Source organism: Ovis canadensis, chromosome 1 (genome assembly GCF_042477335.2).
Source record: "Ovis canadensis isolate MfBH-ARS-UI-01 breed Bighorn chromosome 1, ARS-UI_OviCan_v2, whole genome shotgun sequence".
Lineage (NCBI taxonomy): Eukaryota > Metazoa > Chordata > Mammalia > Artiodactyla > Bovidae > Ovis > Ovis canadensis.
Genome location: NC_091245.1, coordinates 265,464,560 through 265,488,391, shown reverse-complemented (window position 1 = coordinate 265,488,391; position 23,832 = coordinate 265,464,560). Strand labels below are relative to the sequence as shown.

The window sequence follows — 23,832 nt, the reverse complement described above, 5'->3', positions numbered from 1 at the left end:
GCTTTCAACTGCTTTTTTAACCAGTTTAAACTGGCGTGTTAGTTCTAAAAGGTCTTGAAGGACTTTATAAAACTGTTCAACTTCAGCCTCTTCAGCATTACTGGTTGGGGCATAGACTTGGATGACTGTGATATTGAATGGTTTGCCTTGGAGATGAAAAGAGATCATTCTGTCATTTTTGAGATTTTAGAGATTGCATCCAAGTACTTCTTTTTATGAAGACCTACAAGACCTTTTAGAACTAACACCCAAAAGAGATGTCCTTTTCATTATAGGGGACTGGAATGCAAAGGTAGGAAGTCAAGAAACACCTGGAGTAACAGGTAAATTTGGCCTTGGAATGCGGAATGAAGCAGGGCAAAGACTAATAGAGTTTTGCCAAGAAAATGCACTGGTCATAGCAAACACCCTCGTCCAACAACACAAGAGAAGACTCTACACATGGACATCACCAGATGGTCAACACCGAAATCAGATTGATTATATTCTTTGCAGCCAAAGATGGAGAAGCTCTATACAGCCAACAAAAACAAGACCAGGAGCTGACTGTGGCTCAGATCATGAACTCCTTATTGCCAAATTCAGACTCAAATTGAAGAAAGTAGGGAAAACCGCTAGACCATTCAGGTATGACCTAAATCAAATCCCTTGTGATTATACAGTGGAAGTGAGAAATAGATTTAAGGGCCTAGATCTGATAGAAAAAGTGCCTGATGAACTACGGAATGAAGTTCATGACATTGTGCAGGAGACAGGGATCAAGACAATCCCCATGGGAAAGAAATGCAAAAAAGCAAAATGGCTGTCTGGGGAGGCCTTACAAATAGCTGTGAAGAAAAGAGAGGCGAAAAGCAAAGGAGAAAAGGAAAGATATAGGCATCTAAATGCAGAGTTCCAAAGAATAGCAAGAAGAGATAAGAAAGCCTTCTTCAGCAATCAATGCAAAGAAATAGAGGAAAACAACAGAATGGGAAAGACTAGAGATCTCTTCAAGAAAATTAGAGATACCAAGGGAACATTTCATGCAAAGATGGGCTCGATAAAGGACAGAAACAGTATGGACCTAACAGAAGCAGAAGATATTCAGAAGAGGTGGCAAGAATACATGGAAGAACTGTACAAAAAAGATCTTCATGACCCAGATAGTCATGATGATGTGGTCACTAATCTAGAACCAGACATCTTAGAATGTGAAGTCAAGTGGGCCTTAGAAAGCATCACTATAAACAAAGCTAGTGGAGGTGATGGAATTCCAGTTGAGCTGTTTCAAATCCTGAAAAATGATGTTGTGAAAGTGGTGCACTCAATATGCCAGCAAATTTGGAAAACTCAGCAGTGGCCACAGGACTGGAAAAGGTCAGTTTTCATTCCAATTCCAAAGAAAGGCAATGCCAAATAATGTTCAAACTACCGCACAATTGCACTCATCTCACATGCTAGTAAAGTATTGCTCAAAATTCTCCAAGCCAGGCTTCGGCAATATGTGAACCATGAACTCCCTGATGTTCAAGCTGGTTTTAGAAAAGGCAGAGGAACCAGAGATCAAATTGCCAACACCTGCTGGATCATGGAAAAAGCAAGAGAGTTCCAGAAAAACATCTATTTCTGCTTTATTGACTATGCCAAAGCCTTTGGCTGTGTGGATCACAATATACTGTGGAAAATTCTGAAAGAGATGGGAATACCAGACCACCATACCTGCCTCTTGAGAAATCTGTATGCAGGTCAGGAAGCAACAGTTAGAACTGGACGGGGAACAACAGACTGGTTCCATATAGGAAAAGGAGTATGTCAAGGCTAAATGTTGTCACCCTGCTTATTTAACTTATATGCATAGTACATCATGAGAAATGCTGGACTGGAAGAAACACAAGCTGGAATCAAGATTGCCGGGAGAAATATCAATCACCTCAGATATGCAGATGACACCACCCTTAGGGCAGAAAGTGAAGAGGAACTAAAAAGCCTCTTGATGAAAGTGAAAGAGGAGAGTGAAAAAGTTGGCTTAAAGCTCAACATTCAGAAAACGAAGATCATGGCATCCGGTCCCATCACTTCATGGGAAATAGATGGGGAAACAGTGGAAACAGTGTCAGACTTTATTTTTCTGGGCTCCAAAATCACTGCAGATGGTGATTGCAGCCATGAAATTAAAAGACGCTTACTCCTTGGAAGAAAAGTTATGGCCAACCTAGACAGCATATTCAAAAGCAGAGACATTACTTTGCCGACTAAGGTCTGTCTAGTCAAGGCTATGGTTTTTCCTGTGGTCATGTATGGATGTGAGAGTTGGACTGTGAAGAAGGCTGAGTGCCGAAGAATTGATGCTTTTGAGCTGTGGCGTTGGAGAAGACTCTTGAGAGTCCCTGGGACTGCAAGGAGATCCAACCAGTCCATTCTGAAGGAGATCGACCCTGGGATTTCTTTGGAAGGAATGATGCTAAAGCTGAAACTCCAGTACTTTGGCCACCTCATGAGAAGAGTTGACTCATTGGAAGAGACTCTGATGCTGGGAGGGATTGAGGGCAGGAGGAGAAGAGGACGACAGAGGATGAGATGGCTGGATGGCATCATGGACTTGATGGACGTGAGTCTGAGTGAGCTCCGGGAGATGATGATGAACAGGGAGGCCTGGCATGCTGCGATTCATGGGGTCGCAAAGAGTCGGACACGACTGAGTGACTGAACTGAACTGGAACTGGTGTGCAGTTGCCCACAGCAACCCATGGAGAGTCCAGGTTACTCCTGGGGACCCAGTGTCAGTAGTAATCATACCGCCTTCACTCTTAAAGAGTCCCAGTTTAAACAATAAATTATACTGGCATCCTGTTTACATACCAGCCAGTCGAGTATCTGGCATGTTCTCTACTGAGTTCCCCGAGAGCAAAGATTATGACCTGTTCATGTCTCTGTCCCACCATATTCATAAATGTTTACCAGCATCTAGCATGGTGAATTGAAGAAGGCAATGGCACCTCACTCCAGTACTCTTGCCTGGAAAACCCCATGGACAGAGAAGCCTGGTGGGCTGCAGTCCATGGGGTCGCAAAGAGTCAGACACAACTGAGCGACTTCACTTTCACTTTTCACTTGCACGCAATGGAGAAGGAAATGGCAACCCACTCCAGCGTTCTTGCCTGGAGAATCCCAGGGACATGGAGCCTGGTGGGCTGCCGTCTATGGGGTCGCACAGAGTCAGACATGACTGAATTGACTTAGCAGCAGCAGCAGCATGGTGAATGGCACATAAACAAACATTTGTTAACTCAGAGAGGATAAGAATAGGCCACTCTTTTCACAGGGAACTCTACTCAATATTTTGTAATACTTATAAGGCAATCTGAAAAATCATATAAACACACACACACATATATAACTGAATCACTTTGCTATACACCTGAAACTAACACAATGTGGTAAATCACTACAATTAATAAAAAGAAAAGAATATCCAGCTATGAGGTCGAGAACGCTCAAAAGAACTAAGTGAGCCTTCTCTTCTGTAAGCCAGTCTTTCCCTCTTTGCAGAAGAGAGGGTCTTGCGGTCTTTAAGATTTCTTAAAGCCCTTCTTCCCCACCTGGAAAGCCCAGTCGCTCACCTGCACACATGCCGTCCAGCCCCGGGGGAGACGAGCCGGGGGACTTCAGGTAACCCACACACTGGTGTGAGCCCTCCACGTTCAGGCACAGTTCCCTCCCTGAGCAGGTGTTGAGTTCACCATAGGAACATTCATTCACATCTACGGAGAAGGAGAACAGGTGAGGACGCTCATCGGAGCCATCCCCGTCAACCTCGAGACGTGTGTCACACGAGCTGAGGAAGTGGGTGAGGCTGCGGTCTTGGGGGCCCTCTTGACGCCCTGCCCCAGAGGCCTCATTGGCCATAGTCTCCTCCACCGGAGCAGCCAGCCCACAGCTCAGTGCATGGTTGTGGCCTGAGCGAATCACCCTGGGGCTGTGTTGAGTCTGATTTCATGGGGTCGGGCATCCTCCCCAAGCATCAGCCCTGTGGACAGCAGTGTGTGGATGGGGAAAGAGGGCAGAGCAGCCCCTGCTGTGCAGAAGGGGCCTGGTCCTCCCCTATCTGGTGGGAGCACAGCTCAGAACAGGCAACCAGGCTTCTCCATGACCAGGACAGAGTGACACAAGGCAAGACCATTTATCTAAGCCATACGGAAAAAGACCAGCATCGTCCACTAAATACCAACCCCCTTTCTTGGCCACAGTGATAGGCTATTCATTCTTCACCAAGCCTCGCACATCTTCATGCTGGCTGCCCCTTCCTGTGGGTAAGATTTGTTGAGATCCCAATCACAGAATTGCCTCTGCTTTGGGACAGCATCCAAGCTAGAACAAGCCCCACATCCTTACCCCTTCTTCTCCCAAACCACCCAATTCAAGCTGTACCCATAATGGATGCTCTCCTATGCCCTCCCCCATGAGATGCAAGTGATCGAAACACAATCCCTCCTTGTTCACCTACAGGGGAGTTCTCAGGGTCCCCCCATGCAAACCTGGCAGAACAGACAAGACAAGTGCTTGGCTTATAGGCACTGCTCACTCTGGTTTTCAAGAACATTTGTGGAATTTGAAGATAATTAAATGCCATCATTAGAGCTTTCCCCCAGGCTTCCCAGGTGGCTCAGTGGTAAGGAATTCGTCTGCCAGTGCAGGAGATGTGGGGTCCATCCCTGGGTCGGAAAGACCCCCTGGAGACGGAAATGGCAAACCAGTCCAGGATTCTTGCCTGGGAAATCCCATGGACGGAGGAGTCTGGTGGGCTACAGTCCATGGGCCCTCAAAGAGTCAGACACGACTTAGTGACTAAACAACAACAGGAGCAAAAGAGCTTTCCCCAGGCTGCAGACTCTGGCCTCTTGGTGTGTGACCTTCAGCGTCCTGGAATGAGCTGTCTCACAAGAGCGGTCACCCTCCCAGGGGCACAGCAATCTTCAGCTGCCTCCTGTAGCTCAAAAGAACCTTCTACTGAAGTCCACCCATCTGCTCATGGACTGGCCACAGCTTCTTTCATGCCACATGGCAAAGCTAAGCAGCTGAAATAGCCCATGAGACCCACAGCCAAAAAAAAATTTACTATCTGACCTTTTTCAGAAAGTTTGCTGACCCCTGACATAGACACACACACACACACACACACATACACACACACAAATACCAGATAATTTCTTCCAGAAACACATTGGTGTACTTCACCAAATTCAGCTCTGTGTAAATTCTGGCTCAAGACTCTTTGGGGACTTGCCTGATGGTGGACTTGCCAGTGGTTACGAATCTGCTTTCCAATGCAGAGGACTCAGGTTCAATTCCTGGTCAGGGAAGTAAGATCCCACACACCATGTAGCATGTCCAAAGGAAATCTTAAAAAAGAGCCTTCTAGATACAAGGATGTTCTTGGCAAGGGTGGGAAAGAGACTAGAGGGCAATTTGGGACCCCAAGAACAGATGACATGGATTACTTGAGGGGTATTCTGAGACTCAGCGTCCAGTTCTATCTGGATGGAAGGAGAAACCCGTCATGAGAGGTGGACAAGGTCGGGCGAGGGGAGAGGAAGGCGATGCTGGTACAGAATCAGTTCTCAAAGTCTTGGCTTCGGCATCTAGAGTTTAAACCTTGAGCTGGGGTGAGCCAGAGATGAGTCCGCCCTACACCCCCCACCGACAACTGGATGATTCTCCCAGCAGTCCTGTGGCCCCTGAGCCAAGGGGACCACCGAGGGGAGCCTCACCTTGCACTTGGACATCGATCACTTCATAGATGCGCTTCACCATGCCGTCCAGCACTGCAGAGACGCGGGCCATAGGCATTGGCCTTGGCAGGCCCAGCAGCAGCCAGGACACTGTGGTCGAGGTGTCCCCCCCGGACGAGTGCAGGTGGTGGACAGTGGTGTCCAGTGGCTGCAGAGCACTGGTGACCTGTGAAACCAGGGTCAGAGCATCAGGTGGTAGAAGGGCACCCCCTCAGGTAGACTGGGAGAGGATGGAGGTCCAGAGAGGTTACAAGCTATACACGTACACGGTACACACACACACGCACTATTCTACTGTGCAAAAAAGAGAATTCTCTACAATATTTTTACTTCTGCCTTCATTCCAATAAAAGTCCTGCAAACCAGATTATAAATACTTTGGGGCTGAATCGTGTTCCCCCTACCAAAAAACAATCCCCACATTGGAGTCCTAGCACCTCAGAAGGTGACCTCATTTGGAGACAAGGCTGATGCAGATGTAATTATTAAGATGAGCTCATTAGGATGGGCCTTGCTCCAATGTGACTAGCGTCCTTCTACCAAGGAATTTGGACACAAACAGACACTGGCAGGAGGGAATGGTGTGAAGACACAGGGAGAAGCCAAAGAGAGGTCTGACACGTACCCCTGCCTGTGTGCTCTGCCACTGCAGCCCAGAAAAGAGACACGGGTTAGTGCGGGACCCCCGACCCCTTGCAGCTGACAGCAGAGAATCAGGTCTGGAATTAGGTGTCAAGTCACGTCTGATATTTTCTAACGTTTAATGATCCCTTTTCTTATTCCACTTGACTTCCTTTTGCTCCAGTCTAGTATCTTGACATCTCAAGGTACTACTTGCCTTGGGAAGCCAGGCAAAGCAGCATGACCACCAGGAGAGCCTCACTGAAGTAGGCTTTGCCAAGAAGCTCCCGAGTCTCCCTAGGGAACCAGAAGGTGTTTGGGGCAGGGGCACCAAAGCCTGTACCCTCCTCAGCAGGTTTGAAACCCTTCACATTGGTCGGCAGAGCAGAAAGCCAACACTGGCCTCTTGCAAACCCCTTAGTCAAAGTGCCTAACATTTGCTACAGTCAGGAGCCCGTGTGGACAGGCTCCTCCAGCAGGGAGGAACAAAGCCTGCACATACGAAGAGATAAAGGGTGACAGGAGAGAGTGACATACAAAACCCAGCAACCGCAGCAGCTCAGAACCTACCCAGATCAGCATCATCGTAAGCTCTTTACATGGACTGTCTCAGCCTCACAGCCATTGTCTCAGGTAGGATTATGATTATTTCTGTTTAACAGACTCTAAGGCACAGAGAGGTTAAGTAACTTGCCCAGGGTCACACAGCTGATGAGTGACAGTGCTGGGATTTGAATCCAGGCAATCTGGCTGCAGACTGGCCATGTTCCTACTGGCCTACTGTGGATCCCAAACTCCGTAACAAGCTAAGGAGAGACAGAAATCTCTTCCAGTGGGGGCACTTCCAGTTAAGGACACTTCTGGATCAAGGTGATGACTGAGAATACCTCTCAAACCAGCTACTGCACAGCCCAGAGCAAGGGGAGGGAGTGTGCCCTCTGTAAACTGGGCTCACCCCAGCCAACTCTGGGTCTGATGTCACGGCACATGAGACACATCTGTGGGGCCTGATGCTCAGGCGGGACCAGCCACACCGTGTGGAGCCCAGTGCACAAGGAAAACGTGCAGCCCCTTGTTCACGAATCATCAAGCATTTCAAGAGGCAATGGCCGAGCATTTCACCAGGCACAGGGCCCTTCAGAGCATGTGGGGGATTGTGTGGGTCATTCGCCTGAGGTCAGACCACCATATAGGGCAGGCTCCTCACAGTGGGTGACAAGCAGTGCCTGCCCCTGCCAGCTGGGTTCCTAGGACCTGGGTGGGGGGCGTGGGGGACATCCAGCAGGTGAAGATATCCTGCTGGTTGGAGGCGTTGCTGAGGCGCCAGAAAGTTGGAGCTGTATCTAGGCTGGGGCCCCCCAGGGGGCCAGTGTTACCCCTCAGGGGACCTGTGGCTACGCCTGGAGACAGTTTTTGTTGTCACAGCTGTGCATGTTTTGTGCTTAGAGCCAGGACTGCTGCAAAATCCTATGGGACAGGCAGCCCCACAGCAAAGACCCGTCCAGTCCCAATCATGGATGGTGCTGAGGGGGTGGAGCCCTACCTAGAGGCCCCATCCAGCACCTTCCAAACTTCTGAGATACTCCCTCAACTGGGAGCAAGAACTTGGGATCCCTAAGGCAGGTACTCGAGGGCACAGCTCCAGGGCCTGGGTTGACTGCACCCAGCACCCTTGTGTTTAAGCAACAGACCCTGGAGAGAGGCAGGGTTCCCTGCTCCACGCCATGAGGGTGCAGGGCTTGTATACTGAGTACCTCAAAACATGCCAAACTGCATGCTTGCAAGAGTACATTTTGTTGCATGAAAATCATACCTCTTTCAAACCATTTTTAAGGAAGATCTCACGTTTGGTTCAAAGGCTGTCACTTAGGGTCCCTCGTGGAGCCCCTTCCTCCCCAGCACCTACCATGGAGTGCAAAAGCCTCATGTGATCCAGAAGCCGTGGGTCCACCTGCTGGAGCTCCTTGAAGTCCATCTTCACCACAACGGTCACGTTGTACCAGCAACCCTCCCGGTTGCTCTCTGGAGCTGCAGGAGGGAACATGGGTGAGCTACAGGCCCAGGACAGGGTGGGGCCACCAGAGGTCACTGGGGCGGTATGGCACAGTCCCACACCTCCAGTCCCCGCTCCTCTCATATTACAGATAATCCTATGTGTACTGTATAATATATTATTATATACAATGGATACTAGCTGGGCTTCCCTGGTAGCTCAGGTGGCAAAGTATCTGCCTGCAATGCAGGAGACCTGAGTTCAATCCTGGGTCAGGAAGATCCTCGGAGCAGGGAATGGCAACCCCTCTTGTATTCTTGCCTGGACAATCCCATTGACAAGGTAGCCCAGCAGATAACAGTCCATGGGATCACAAAGAGTCAGACACAACTGAGAGACTAACACTTTAACTTCACTTTGATACTAGAAAATACTGTATATATTATTTATAGTATATATATATATGTAATGTAATACCCCATGGACTATACGGTCCATGGAATTCTCCAGGTCAAAATACTGATGTGGGTAGCCTTTCCCATCTCCAGGGGATCTTCCCAACCCAGGGATTGGACCCAGGTCTCTCACACTGCAGGCAGATTTTTTACCAGCTGGGCCACAGGGAAGCCCAAGAATACTGGAGTGGGTAGTCTATCCCTTCTCCAGAGAATCTTCCCAACCCAGGAATCAAACTGGGGTCTCTTGCATTGCAGCCAGATTTTTTTACCAGCTGAACTACCAGGGAAGCCCTGTAGTATAATACAGTTAATTATATATACTATTACTTTATACTATAACATATTGAAAAGCAGAGACATTACTTTGCCAACAAAGGTCCGTCTAGTCAAGGCTATGGTTTTCCCTATGGTCATGTATGGATGCGAGAGTTGGACTGTGAAGAAAGCTGAGCGCCAAAGAATTGATGCTTTTGAACTGCGGTACTGGAGAAGACTCTTGAGAGTCCCTTGGACTGCAAGGAGATCCAATCAGTCCATTCTGAAGGTGATCAACCCTGGGATTTCTTTGGAAGGAATGATGCTAAAGCTGAAACTCCAGTACTTTGGCCACCTCATGAGAAGAGTTGACTCATTGGGAAAGACTCTGATGCTGGGAGGGACTGGGGGCAGGAGGAGAAGGGGACGACAGAGGATGAGATGGCTGGATGGCATCACTGACTCGATGGATGTGAGTCTGAGTGAACTCCAGGAGTTGTTGATGGACAGGGAGGCCTGGCGTGCTGTGATTCATAGGGTTGCAAAGAATCGGACACGACTGAGCGACTGAACTGAACTGATGCTAGGTTATGTGCCATACCAATAAATAATGAATTACAACATATATTGCACCATATATACTATGATGCGTGCATGCTCAGTTATTCCGACTGTTTCCATGGACCATAGCCCACCAGGCTCCTCTGTTCATGGGGTTTCCCAAACAAGAATACTAGAGTGGCTTCCCATTTCCTTCCAGTGGATCTTCCCAAACCAGGGATTGAACCCGAGTCTCCTGTGGCTCCTTCATTGGCTGGCAGATTCTTTACCTCCTAGTGCCACTTGGGAAGCCTACATAAAACGTATACAATCATATGTTTCCCTAGCTCTGAACCTTGACGAACGCCTTCTCCTAGGGGCCTGCACTGAGAACCAGGCCACGGACCTGCCAGACAGGGGGGCCCCCATGGGGCTGCACCAGCTGACAGCCTGACACAGCCCAGCTCTGACACAGCTCAGCTCCCAGCAAACTCACGGGGCCCCAACGGCTTCCCCTGGCAATGTGGGGAAACTGGGGCCCCTGCTCTTCCGGGAACGTCCTCCCCACTTTGGGCATCTGTGAGCACACGTTCCCCCCAGAGGTCAGTGGCCGGATATTGATGAGTGAAACAGGCCAGACACAGGCTGTAGGCTCCCCGTAAAACCCAGGCTGCTGCTTCTGGAAACCCACTCCCCGCTCCTCCCAGATCAGGCCCCTGCCCTACCTGGGGCTGTGGGGGCTGAGCAGCGGTGGCCCCCTGATGAGGGGCAGCACTTCTGAAGACCAGGACAGTCAGCGTCCAGGGTGCACGGCAAGGCGGACGCTTCCAGCCCCACCACCGGGCAGCTCCCAGGTCTGGATGCAAACTCCTGAGACCGGTTCAGGGCTGGGGGGACAGGTGATGAGGTGATGAGTGATGAGTGGTGTTGGCTGTAGAATCCCAGTGGGCCATTTGGTGCTGCATCTGGATGCCTCTGGGCAGAGGGATCCGTCTGCGGCTCCGAGCCATGCAGAGCAACCTGCCAAGGGCCTCGCCATGCCCTGCAGAGCAGCCATTAAGACCATTTGCTCTGACTGTAATGTAGCCCAACCGACTTTTCTAGGAGGAGGGCAACTTTGGCTGGAGGCCTGGGTGTCCTTTCTCTTGGCCTTAGGAGTCCATGTACAGGGGGCCTCCACCACCCCCTGAGAGTCCCCTTTGCTACTTTGCATCTTAACAGCTCACTCACTCATCCAGTATTTACTGAGCACTTACTCTGTGCCAGGCTCAGCACAAGGTGCCCAGGACTCAGCAGAAGGCCAGAGGCAAAGTCTCTCTCTGCCTTCAGGATACTTAGAGTCCAGTGGATGGGGGCCAGTGTACAAACAGAACTATGGGAGTTCGAGCAGATGAGCACTGCAGAGAGGAAGGCAGGGCCCAGGAGCAGGTGGGCCGAGAAGACGGCACTGAAGATGAGCGTCTGTAGGGCCAGGGAGGTAGGGGAGCCTGCGAACCATCAGCCTTTATGCCTGGGCAGGGGCAGCAGTGTGCAGAGTGAGGGGTAAGGGCAAGCATGAGGAGCGGGCCTGCTGATGGCATAGTGGGTGAGCAGGTGGGCTGGGTCACGGAAAACCCTCTGGTGTTGTGACAGGGGGCCTGGAGGGTCAGGGCAGTCCTGCAATGAAGGGGACACTGTGGCTGCCCTGCCCAGATTCTCATGTTATTCTGACCCCATCTCACGTTATTCTGTGTCCCCATCTTCCAGGACCTCAGGTGGCTCTCGGGGACTGGAGCTGCCGCACACCATATGTAGAGCCTCCAGTACCTGCTGTTCGACAAACCACCTTTCCACCCCTCAGCCAACGCCGTGAAATCATCCCATCCTCTGCTCCTTCCCTCCCCTAGCCTGCTTCGCTGACCTCCACAAGGGCAGTCTGAGCTGTGTCCCGGCTGCCGGGGAGGCAAGGGCCTGTCTGAGAGACCATTGTGATGGTCCAGGTGAGAAATGGTGCAGGCTGGACCAGGGTGATGGGTGGAGACAGAGGGAAGCCTCCGATCCTGGGAATATGCAGCTGCTACTGTCTGCAGGACGTACTGACAGACAGGACAGGATGTGAAAGAAGGAGAAGCTTCGGGAAGGCTTCAGGCCTGGTCATCCACTTGGCCCCATTCCTGGGAGAAGCTGCAGGAAGAACAGGCTCAGGCACAGCCAGGGTTTGGGTGTGCAGATGGGAAGCTTGGCATGCCTTCAGAACCTGCACATGGAAATGTGGGCAGCGTGGGCTGTGCCCTCCCCTGGTCAATTCCCGGGAGGTCCACCAAGGTCAGGCGGCAGGGCTGTGGGCTGCACGTCCCCAGGGCCACCGCTCACAATGTGCTCTGCCTGGAGTGATACAGCTCTGGACAGATGATGCAGACATGCAGGCAAGGGCAGGGCCACCACTCACAATGTGCTCTGCCTGGAGTGATACAGCTCCAGGCAGACGATGCAGATGTGCAGGCAAGAGCCCACAGGAAGTGAAAATGATGGGGGGGTGAGGTGGGGCGTGCGGCCAGATGTGACTGGAGCCACCATGTGAGACTCGGGGGAACCGGTGCCCTGACCCTTAGCCAGGGGTCTGGGGGAGTCATGAGTGGGCTTTTAAAGAAAAGGGCTTTTAGAGATCTAAGAAAGGCAGGAACTATCTAAGAATCTGCAGTCTCCTAGGGGATCTAGCCAGGAGCCAGGGTGCCCATATTCCGGGATAGAAAAGCACAGAGGATGGATAGAGCGGGAACCTGGGGGAAGCTGGCTGGAGGCAGGTGGCCAGGTATGAGCCAATGCTACAAGACACTCAGTATCTAGGCACTGGGGCAGCAGGACTGACCCCCGGGAGAATCTGTGGGTCTGTGCAAGCCCAGCAGTGGATGGAGCTGAGGGCAGCACAGGACACCAAAGGCTTCACAGCCCTGAGCTCCAGGAGGCTAAGAGCAGCAGGGAGAAAAGTACAAGGAAGGTGAGACTCCAGCACCAGCATCTGAGAAAGGGCCTGCATGAGGTCCGGCTACCCACCCTGGGATAAGTGCTCCATGCCAGCATGAATGTCACTCAAACCCATCCGGCTCCCGCCCAGATCTACATAAGGCTCTGTGTCCCACATGACATTCAGAAGCACAGCTCCAGGCCCCTCAAACCCCTGGAAAGTCAGAGGAGGCGTGACACCCACGCTCTGGAAGGACACCTACAGAGCTGGGGAGGACCCGCCCCTGGGGGGACTTGTGGGCTCGCCTGGTGGAAGGGAAGTGCTGAGTACTGACGGTGGTCCTCTGGGGTCCCCTGGGCTCTCTGCAGGATGCTCCACAGACAGAAAAAAGGGGATGGCCCCTCCTGCTGGGAACACATCACCAGGGCGGCTGCATCGGCCAAGGAGAAGAAGATTTAGCTGCTGAAACACATGCAGAGAGGGTCCCCATCAGCTCTCTCCTTGTGGAAGCTGAGTCTGGGCTTGGCGGTCACTCTCAGGAGTATTCTCACCACGCTGCCCTTGGCTCCTTCCTCACTTCCTAGTTGTCTTGGTGGCTAGTCCGATGTCTGAAGTCCTGGAGAAGCGGCTGCACAGGGAGGGTTTTGGGGGCGTGAAGAACAGACGTGCAGGGCAGCCTGAGAGGCAGGGCTGGGATGGAAATGCAGGAATCCCTGGAGGGCCACCAACCAGGGATCCAGAGCTCTGTGCTTTCTCGCCCATCATAAAAACCGACCACCTCAGCACTGAAGATATTTGATACATGAATCTAAATGTATTAATAACCTGAGCTCCTGGGACAGAAAAGTGATGTTACGGGGGGAACGGAAATCCAAATAAAGCATGGAGTAGAGCTAACAGTAAGTCACCCTGTTCCAGGGTTGGTACTTGCTGGTACATGCACCCTGGAAATGTCAGAGCTAACATTAGGGACTCTGGGAGAGGAGGCGAGGGACTTTCTTTACTGTCTTTACAAATCTTTGTCTGGAAATCTAAAACTATTCTAAACCAAGAAGGATGAGCACCAAAGAATGGAAGCTTTTGACCTGTGGTGCTGAAGAAGACTCTTGACAGTCCCTTGGACAGCAGGCAATCAAACCAGTCAATCCTAAAGGAAATCAACCCTGAATATTCATTGGAAGGTCTGATGCTGAAGCTGAAACTCCTATACTTTGGCCACCTGAGGCGAAGAGCAGACTCATTGGAAAAGACCCTGATGCTGGGAAAGATTGAGGGCAGGAAGAGAAGGGGACGACAAAGGATGAGATGGTTGAATGGCATCGTCGACTCAATGGATGTGAGTTTGAGCAAAGTCCGGGAGTTGGTGATGGACATGGAGGCCTGGTGTGCTGCAGTCCGTGGGGTCACAAAGAGCTGGACATGACTGAGGGACTGAGCAACAAGAGGCTTATCTGAATGAAAGGAAAATATAGGACACGGAGAAAAACTGACTTCCCAGAATGGTTGCTTGCTCACAATAGAAGTGCTTTCAAGTTACAGTTTGTCTTAATTTGAAGGCTGCTGGTAGTCTCTCTCTGTCCCTTAGGGCTGGCCAGCCTACGGAGAGCCCAAGAGAATGGTCAACAGTTCCAACTTGGTAGAAAGTTAAAAATCTGCTTCTCCTTCCCTAACTCAACACAAGCAGTGCCTCCGGACTGCCTGGCACCTGGCCATCCCACGTTAGTCACGTTTCAATGAGATAAGGCAGAGCTTTCTATCTGAGCCCTGAGGACTCTCCAGGGCTGGGAAATCTGATCCACTCTGGAATAATCAGATTATAATCCGCCTCAGAATCCTCTTTCCTCAAAGGGACCCTGGCCATCAGCCCAGGAGATGGGAAGTTTGGGGTAGGCTCCCAGTCCTGCAGGGTCCTAGGTGTGTCGTGTGAAGGAGGCAAGCCATGAATTGCAGGTATTTAGCGTCCACTGTGATGCTTGGTGCTCCTCTGAGGAATCCATCCTGGGTCAATATTCCAACTTGTGTGCAGCCGTGTTTGCACCATACATTACTCATTGCAGCATTATTTATAACGAAAAACAATTGGAAACCACGAGATGTTAAGCGGTAGGAGATTGCTTAGTGCTGATCCATCCCTATGAGGTAATGCCTTGTGGGCATTAAATCATGCTGGAGAATGCGATCCATTGACACAGAAGATGTTCCAGATAAATTGCCAAGGGGTGAAGCGTGCTACACCATGTCTTCAACAGGGTGACCATGCTTTTGTAAAATGTCTGCCCTGAAGGAAACTAGAAGAAAATGTTAACAGTAGTTATTCTTGTGGGGCAAGGAGGGGGGTGATTATGGGAAATTTCCCTTTTTTCTCTCTCTCTCTTCTTTGTTTCCAAATTTTCTCCATGGCTTGTGTATTCTTTTTTGTATTTTAAGAAGACATTTAAATAAAACCATGTATGGCTTATCATTGCTTTCAAAATGTGGGACTTAAAAAATTGAAAAGGTCATCTAGACTGAAAAACATACCCCGTGTTCTCATAATGCCCTTCCCTTTTTTAGGTCCTTGGCTGTTATTGAGTGGGAGGAGAAAGAAGAGAGCAAGGCTGAGGTTTTGGTGCTGCTGAGGATGAGACCTCTGAGCTGAGGTTGCTGAGATGTGAGAAGCCCCACACGCAGGTGAGCTGCTTTCTGCCCTCCTCCTTTCCCAGACACCCTGGCTCCTCCTGTGGCCACCACGTTCGGGGGCTGGCCTCTGCCTGGTTCCCTGACGGTCAGCCCCAGCACAGGCCTCAGTGCATCACTTCCAGAGACTTCTCACTTCCGGTTCCAAACAGCCAGGCTGTCAGGAGGCATCACAGAGCCAACTTTGGTCCAACATTCAGGCTTTGATCAGAGAAGCCAGGCAGGCATGGAGAGAATTGAGCTGCTGGTACCCATGGTGTAAACTCTTCTGACCGGGTACTTTCCAGCTGCCCACGTGGTGCCCCTGAGCTTGGAGGTGGGGGGAATCAAATGCTCACCGGGGGCCTCACAAGCCATAGCGAATGAGCGCTGCAGGCCCCCACCCCAGCTCTGCACTCACACACCAGCCCCCTCAGCAGCTGCGGTGCCCAGCAGGGTCTAGACACCAAACCAGGACTTTCCCAATGGGCTCTGGGCCCAACACCACACACTGAGCCCGACGGGGGTCAGGGAGACTCAGGCCCGAGTCTGACCCGTCTTGGTTAAGGCACTCGCCTTCCCCGGTCTGCCTCCCCATCAGCTCCTGTCCAGTAATGACCAGAAATCTCCACTGAACGTTATAGGATGCCCTCAGTCGAGCCCCCTTTTCCTCTCTCTTCTCCATCCTTTGGGGCTGCTGACTGGGTTCTCTCCATATTGCTTCTAGAGTGACCCTTCTAAGGTCCGGGAGGATTGTGGACCCCCCCACCCCATTTCAGCCCCCTTTGTGGGGCTTGGGGGGCCTTCTGGGTGAATGCTCCTTCCGTCACTCCCAGCGCCTCCACCTGGTCCCCACCTCAAACATCAGTCACCCCACCGTCTGTAGTTCCCAGAGCAGATCTGCCCACAGGACTCTAGTTAGAATGTTCTGGGCCTCTCCTGCCTGGTGAGTTTCTATTTAAAGGCGCTCACACTTTAAAAGTGTGGCTGAGTCCCCAAGAGGCTGGTCTGCTGAGAAGAAACATGTGCGGCAGGTGCCTCCCTGCCTTCTATCTGGGAGAATTCGCTTGTCGGCGCTGCAGGGCAGCAGAGTGCAGAGAAAGGTGACCGCTGGGGCTGGGTGGGGCCGAGGATGCCTCTGGCCTTCTGGGCTTGTGACCTCATCAGCCCCACGACCGCCAGCAGGTGGGAAGTGTGGCCTCCATAGGTGAAGGTGGGCAGGGCAGGGTAGCCCCTCCATCAACCAGAATCTGATGCTCCAAGCCAAGTGCCGTGAGCCCCATCCAAGGCCTCCCTAACCTGGCACACCTCCCCAGGAACAGGGTGCTCCCAAGGCAGGGGCACCACCCTTTGTACATGCGGCCCTTAGAGACAGGGAGAGTGGAGAGGGGTCCCACAGTCAGTGCAGGAAGAGACTCCTCGAACCCAGCACCAAGGGACAGCGCCCCCCATCAACGCCCACAAATTTCCCTTTACGGAACCAGCATGAACGCACAGCAGCCGCACAGCTCCAGACCTGACGCCCCCGACCCTTCCTGGCTTTGCTGGTGGTGGCAGTGGTGTCATTTGAAAATTCCAGGGGGAGGTTCGCTCCTCGGACCTGCTCACTCTGAGCTGTCCGGTCGTCTCTGAGTCTGGCCTCTGAGCAGGGTTGGTGCAGACGTCAGCTCTCCCGACCTCCGCGGGCTCTGGGGGCCTGAGGGAGGGCAACCTCAGAAGGACCCTGTGTTCCACCCACGCAACCATCTGCAGGGTCTGGCTGATTCCTGACTCTACATCTTATAGCCCCCGGGGTTGGGGGTATGGAGTCCACACCTAGCCTGCTGCCTGTCCTGGCCTCCGGCCCTGGCGATGGCGCATGTGGAACCCTCCTTGCACCCTCCCAAGCTGGCACTTTCTGCTTTTGGAGGTGGTGGCCCTCATGTCTCAGGGTGCCCCATGGCCACCCACGGAGCCCCACCCTTCTCGCTTCCCCTCCATCACGGGTGTGAGGACAGGGCGACCTCCTGACTGCTCAGAAACCCATCTTAGCTCTGGAACTGACTCAAAGTAACGATCACACCTCCCCCACATTCACACATGCACCCGCCTGCACCCTCGCCCTGGAAGAAGTCTTCTGGGAAGTTCCCTCTGGGCCGAGAGGCTGAGCCCCAAACCCCCACACAGCATGGTCCCCTCAATCTCAGACATGGCCTGGACCAGCCACACCAGTGCTGGTCACCACCCCAAGCATCTTTAAATCACACAGAAAGGATAAGAGGACCTGGAGGCTTCTGGACAGTTAGGGGCCCCTTTCCATCTCTTACAGATTGGAGTTCAGATACGGATTTCAGTCTGTTGAATGAAAAACCTGGCTGCCAACATAGAGGAGATACAAATGCTGGTTCTCAAACTTAGCCGCCGGTTAGAATTCCTGGTGCATGTTTGTGCCTGTTAAGCGCTAAGTCACGTCTGACTCTGTGATCCCACCGACTGTAGCCTACCAGGTTCCTCTGTCCTTGGGACTCTCCAGGCAAGAATACTGGAGTGGGTTACCGTTTCCTCCTCCAGGGGATCTTCCCGACCCAGGGATCGAACCCGGGTCTATTGTGTCTCCTGCATTGGCAGGTGGGTTGTTTACCATTAGTGCCACCCGGAAAGCACAAGAATTGGAGCCTTAAAAAAAAGATCTCAGCACCCAAGCTCTGCCTAGATGGAATCCATTGCAGCCTCTGAGAAGAGAGCCAGCCATCGGCATTTTTAAAACTCTGAGGACTTTAATGTGCAGCCATGTCTGAGAGCCAACACCCACGACAGGTTCTCAAAGTGGGGCCTCATGCCAGCAGCATCAGCACCCGTGAGAACGCGTACTCCACGCCTGACCCACTGGATGTGAAACCTTGGGCTGAGGCCAGTGCCCTGCACTTGGGCCAGCCCTCTGAATGACCCAGCTGCACATGGGAGGCCGAGAAGCAGCGTTCTGGAAGGATCTAGTCAGTTCGGGGCTAAGGGTGTGAACAGTGGCTATCCCAAGACTGGACAGGACTCACGCAGGACACAGTAGAGGCCCAGCTGCTCGTAGCCCTCACAGCAGTCGGTCACATTCCTGGGCTCCGGAACCTCCACCGCCAGGTACCGGGTCTGGTAGACGGTCTTCGGGCAGCGCCGCCAGGGGATCCAGCCGCCGCAGGGAACTTGGGTCAGGCGGGACATCTGCATAGCCTTCACACTCTGCATGCTCTGGGTCACGCTGTAGTTGCACAGCCGGAAGCCCAGCAGAGAGAGGCCTTTTTCTAGAAGGGAGGGAAGAGGATGGAGAAACAAGAGAAGCAAATGCTAGGATCAAACTATATAAAGGGTCCTTCTGCAAGCCCCCCGCTTCTGCAAGAGCAGGTGAAACAAAACCCCTGCACAGGGCAGACCCCAGGGCATCTGCCCACTGGCCTGTATCTGAGAAGGCAACGCAGACATGGAGACTCAAGGGATAAAGCATGACCCCTGTGCTGCGCAATCCTCCTCTGCAAGATGAAGACGCCTCCCAGCCTGACCCTTGCTCCTCCTCCCAGCAGTGCTGACTCTACATTGAAAGGAGGGATACAGAGGAACCAAGCATCTGGGGCTCACGTCCTGGGCTCTGCTGCGTGTCCTCAGACTCTCCCGGCCAGAGAGACTGCGCACACCTCTCATCTCCACAGTAAGGGTTGTTGTCACATGCAACATGAATACGCAGCAGTTCCCTCGATGAATACACCAGCCCCACATGTGCTGGGCACACTGGCAGTGACACCAGAATAAGATGAAATATAAACACACATGTCAAGCTCATGTGAGACGTGCATGGATGGTCAAGTGCAATCTGACTATTGCTATCATCAGCAGGAGATGAGGGCACGGCGCCTGCCATGAAACATCCAGGTTGCCTTATCTGGCCCTGAATGTCTTTCACCTGGAGCTTGGCTCCTGGGCACAGATGCCCATGGCCTTAGTCAGCATCATTACTTGGTTCTCGAGACCCTGTGGTACCTGCTCTCACCAGCCCTGTGTCTCAATGTCATGGACCAGCTCACCTGGGGTCCTGGGGTGTTCTATCTGCCCAGAGAGCCTCTCCTGCCTCATGGGGCAAGGACCGTTATTATGGGCTGAAGGATGGCAGCTGTTGTTCAGTCGCTCAGTCATAGCCAACTCTTTGCGATCCCATGGACTGCAGCACGCAGACTTCCCTGCCCTTCACTATCTCCCAGAGTTTGCTCAGATTCATGTCCGTTGATTCAGTGAAGCTATTTAACCATCTTGTCCTTTGTCGTCCCCGTCTCCTGCCCTCAACCTTTCCCAGCATCAGGGCCTTTTCCAATGAGTCAGCTCTTTGCATCCAGGCTAAAGTGTGTCCCACCCCAAATTCACACACTGCAGTTCTAAGGCCCAGGACCTCAAAATGTGGCCTTACTTGGAAGTAGGGCTTCTGCAGACACAACTGGTTGAGATGAGTTTATACTGGAGCAAAGTGGCCTCTAATGCAACATGACCAGTGTCCTTATGAGAGGGGAAATAGACACAGAGACAGGAATGCACCCAGGGAGATAAGATGTAAGGTGAGGCAGAGATCAGATTGTTGCTCCTACAGGCCAAGGTCACTCAAATCCCAAGCAGACCCAAGCCCCTGGAAGCTGGGGAGACGTGTGTCTGGGACAGACCCTCCCTCCCAGACTCAGGAGGAATCCACCATGCCCACACCTTGATCTTGAACTTCTGGCCTCCAGATTGAGGGGAAATAAATCTCAACTGTTAAGTCCCCCAGGAATCCCTGGAGGCTCAGTGGTAAAGAATCAGCCTGTAATGCAGGAGACCCGGGTTCGATCCCTGGGTCAGGAAGATTCCCTGGAGAAGGAAATGGCAACCCATTCTAGTATTCTTGACTGGAAAATCCCATGGACGGAGGAGCTTGGCAGGCTGCAGCCCTTGGGGTCACAAAGAGTCAGACACAACTCAGTGACCAAACTACCACCACCAAGGCCCCCAGTCTGTGGTGCTTTGCCAAGACAGACCCCAGGGCTGACACGGGGACCATGGGGTGCCCTCCACATTTGAGGCTAGTGTGAGACTCGCTGCACTCATGGGCTGTCAGTGAAGGACGAATGAATGACTTGAATATATCTTAGGTCTTCATATACTCAACCTCATATAGAGCTCTAATCTCTATGAGACTGTATATCCACTGGATAGGGGCTCTATGTTATAGTGTAAACCTTCAGGGAGAAGTTGGATTTCTGGGGCAGAGCTCACAGGGGGACATCAGAAATCACCTTCATCCCCACGCCAGGACAACACCCCTGGAGACTCCCACCTTTGTCCTCTATGTGCTCAAGTGCGCACGTGCTAAGTCGCTTCAGTCGTGTCTGACTCTTTGCGACCCCATGGACTGTAGCCCGCCAGCTCCTCTGTCCATGGGATTCTCCAGGCAAGAATACTGGAGTGGGTTGCTATGCCTTCCTCGAGAGGATCTTCCTGATCCAGGAACTGAGCCCACATGTCTTACATCTCCTGCATTGGCAGGCAGACTCATTACCACTAGTGCCACCTGGGAAGCCCATGGGTGCCCACAAACATGCAGAAAGCGAGGCTTGGGGGTTGGTGACCCCAAAAGAAATGAGGCCAAGCCAGCCCTCATGCTCAGGCTGGTGGGAGAGCCTGCAGCCTTCTTCCGGACAGAGTCAGGTGCTGAATCCCACCACCCCAGAGCGAGTCTACTCCCAAGCCACATGGTGGCCTCCCTGGGAATGGCCAGGCCTCTGGGGGTGGACACAACCTGCACCCACAGAGACCGGGTCCCAGGAAGCCTTGGGAGGGACCAGGAGGCCCCTGGCTGGGTAGGGTGAGGCAGGAGCAGGCGGCTTCCAAGGCCAGAGCTTAGAGGTGACTGAGGGGGCTGGAGAAGATGTGCAGTGAGCAGGGTCTCCATGGAGCAATGGGGTGAACAGGACAAAGCTTCCTGCGTGGAGAAGTCGGTGAGGCCGACCTAGACCTTGTTTTTCATCTGAACTGAAGGCAAGATGCAACCACTGATGAAGATTACTCCTCTGCCTCCAGAAAGCCTCCGGGCCTGATCATGACAAGGTCCCAGCTGATCCTCAGCAGAGCCCTCCTGCACACAGGCATGTGCACACACACACGCACACACACACATACACACACACAGAGACACACACAAACACACAGACACAGATACAAACAGACACACAAACACAGAGACACACAGACACAACACAGAGACACACATGCACACAGACACAAACACACACAGCAGACACACACACACACAGGCACACAAACAGACACAAGCAAACACAGACACACACACAGAAACCTTCCAAACCTCACTTGCCTCTCCTTGTTTTGTCTTCTACATTGTGCTGGAGGCCACCAAGTCCTCCCAGGCCTGGCTTCTTGCCAGAGCCCACCGCAGAAACCGCCGGGCATATTCTGCTGTTCAACGAATCCTTTCAGCAGCACAAAAAGCGGGGTTCCTGGGTTCTAATCCCAGGGGGAGAAAATCTAAGTGCTCTGGTGGGTGCTGAGGTCAGCACTCACCCCAGCTCCACAAATACCAGCCGTGTGATTCTGACCTCATTTCATGTCCTCTCGGCGCCCTGGTCTTGCCTCTTGTAAAATCATAGCTGCGCCTGGGATTGTAGGAGGATTGAATGACATCACGGCCGTTGCCTCAGTATGTGGAACCTGGGAGCAGACAGACCTGCAGCCCTGATGGACCATTGAGCTGCCACCACCCAAGTCCTCACGTGCATGAAACACCCTCTGAGATCTCCTCTGGCTTCCCGACATTCGCATCGTCCTGCCACTGACCTGAATGATGTGCACATTACTCATTCCGGAGGAAATACCATGTTTTCTTACAAAATCACAGTTCATAAAAAAAGAAATAACAAAATTCTGCCTATTTGTGAAGAAATTTTAAACCAGTTCAAAACCGAAACTGAGAACAGGAACAGAAGGGCTCTGTTTGAATTCCCAACAGAATAAGATGGATGTGCAGGAGAAAATGACTGAAAAGCTTTGCAATCTCAGCGCTCTGAAATCTGGGGCTTGAGAATCCCAGTGTGTTTGGCTGCTGACACGTGCCTCTCAAAGACCCTGGATGTGCTCCTGGCCCTTCTCATCCCCCTGAGCCACAAGCACCCTCGTCTAATGTCGAGGAAATGGGGTTGGCAAAGCCCCAGGTGAGTGGGAAGACCCACATCCTGAACCCCCCTCCCTGGTGGGGGAAAGGAGGTCAGAGTCAGGATCTAGGGCAGGGTCGTCCAGGTGGAAATCTTGCCCTTGGCCAGCTGTGTGGTCCTGTGTGAGTCCCTGGCCACTCTGGGTCTCCCTCCCCTTATCTATAAATTGAAGACTAATGGGCCAAGGCTCCTGAGACTTCGATGCTCTGTCTCCAGGCATGTGCTACTCTCGGCAGGCCTATAGCATCTGTACCACTGGCAGAAATGCAGAGTTCTGGGTCCCACCCCAGACCTGATGACTTAGAACCGGCCCTTGAACCCCCTGAGCCCTAGCTGATTCTGAAGCATTCCTGTTACCTCTTTTGTGGTTACAGAAAGTATGCCCGAAAAGGAGCCGTCCCTGACTCTCCCAGCAGGTGCATCTTTGCTGCCCCACTCTTGGCAGGGCTGTTGTCCTCAGGAGACCCTCTCCTGGGAGCCCTTGCCCCTCCAGCATCACCCACACGGAGCCCAGACCCCTCACCTGTGAAGCTGCTGGCCTGGCTCGGGTTCATGATGATGACCAGGGCCAGCAGGCCCAGCCCAAGGGTTCTGAGCATGGCTGGGCCGTGGTGGTGACTCTGGGTCTCTCCTGAGTGGCAGCACGAAGGGGCCTGGGCTGCCTGGACCCAGAGAGAGGGCCCGTCTCTCCCCTGCACCACCGACTGTGGCAGTGGCTTCAGACCGTGTGCTTGCTGGGAGCAGTCCCTTATGCCTGCTCGTAAACACCAGCCACCGCTGTGGCCGTGTCCCCCGGGGCACCTTTGTGTCATGGCCCATTCTCCATCCAGGCAGATGGCATCTCTCAGGAAAGGTAAGTACCCACCTGCCAGACTACATCTCAGGGTCCCATCTCGTTGTTACGCAGAAAACACATTTCAGACCCGAATCTGACTCCCTCCGTCAAGTCCAAAGTATTCTCTTACCTTATCGTAGCGAACTGGCAGGAGAAAACAGCAGCAAATCAAAGTGGTACATCAGATTCAGAGAGCATCCTTCGCACAATTGGACGAATAGATCAAAAGCCATAAACCTACCCCTGTGACCCAGTGATCCCTGCCTGAAGCTGGGTCTGAGGGCCATGAAGCTGCGTTCTCAGAGCTGTTCATCACTTGCCAGAATTTAAAGCTGCAGGGTGTGGAAGTGAGCCTTGGGGATGAAGGGGGTTAGTAAGTTAGTAGAGAGCATTTGAATGTAACATTGCCCAGACATGCACCCCAGGAGGACACTTGGCAGCGTGGAAACAGCTTCTCATCTTGTGACATCAAAGCAGAACCTCAAATAGTTCTGTCTCCAAAAAAAATAACAACTCCATGATTCTATAAAAGTGGCCCCGGCCCAGGAAGGG

The 23,832-nt window shown here is 52.4% G+C and overlaps 1 protein-coding gene across 2 annotated transcripts in view; it reads right to left on the bottom strand.

The window, feature by feature from the left end:
- Positions 1-23,044, bottom strand: part of UMODL1 (uromodulin like 1) — an 81,787-nt gene extending 58,743 nt beyond the window's left edge. For both annotated transcript variants that reach the window (XM_069581803.1, XM_069581794.1), the window contains exons 1-6: positions 22,969-23,044; positions 18,264-18,506; positions 10,361-10,522; positions 8,296-8,417; positions 5,748-5,934; positions 3,608-3,740 (exon numbers count right to left, since the gene is read on the bottom strand). In XM_069581803.1, the coding sequence (XP_069437904.1) occupies positions 3,608-3,740; positions 5,748-5,934; positions 8,296-8,417; positions 10,361-10,522; positions 18,264-18,506; positions 22,969-23,044 (923 nt within the window). The remainder of the gene's footprint in view (positions 1-3,607; positions 3,741-5,747; positions 5,935-8,295; positions 8,418-10,360; positions 10,523-18,263; positions 18,507-22,968) is intronic.
- Positions 23,045-23,832: the final 788 nt, after the last annotated feature.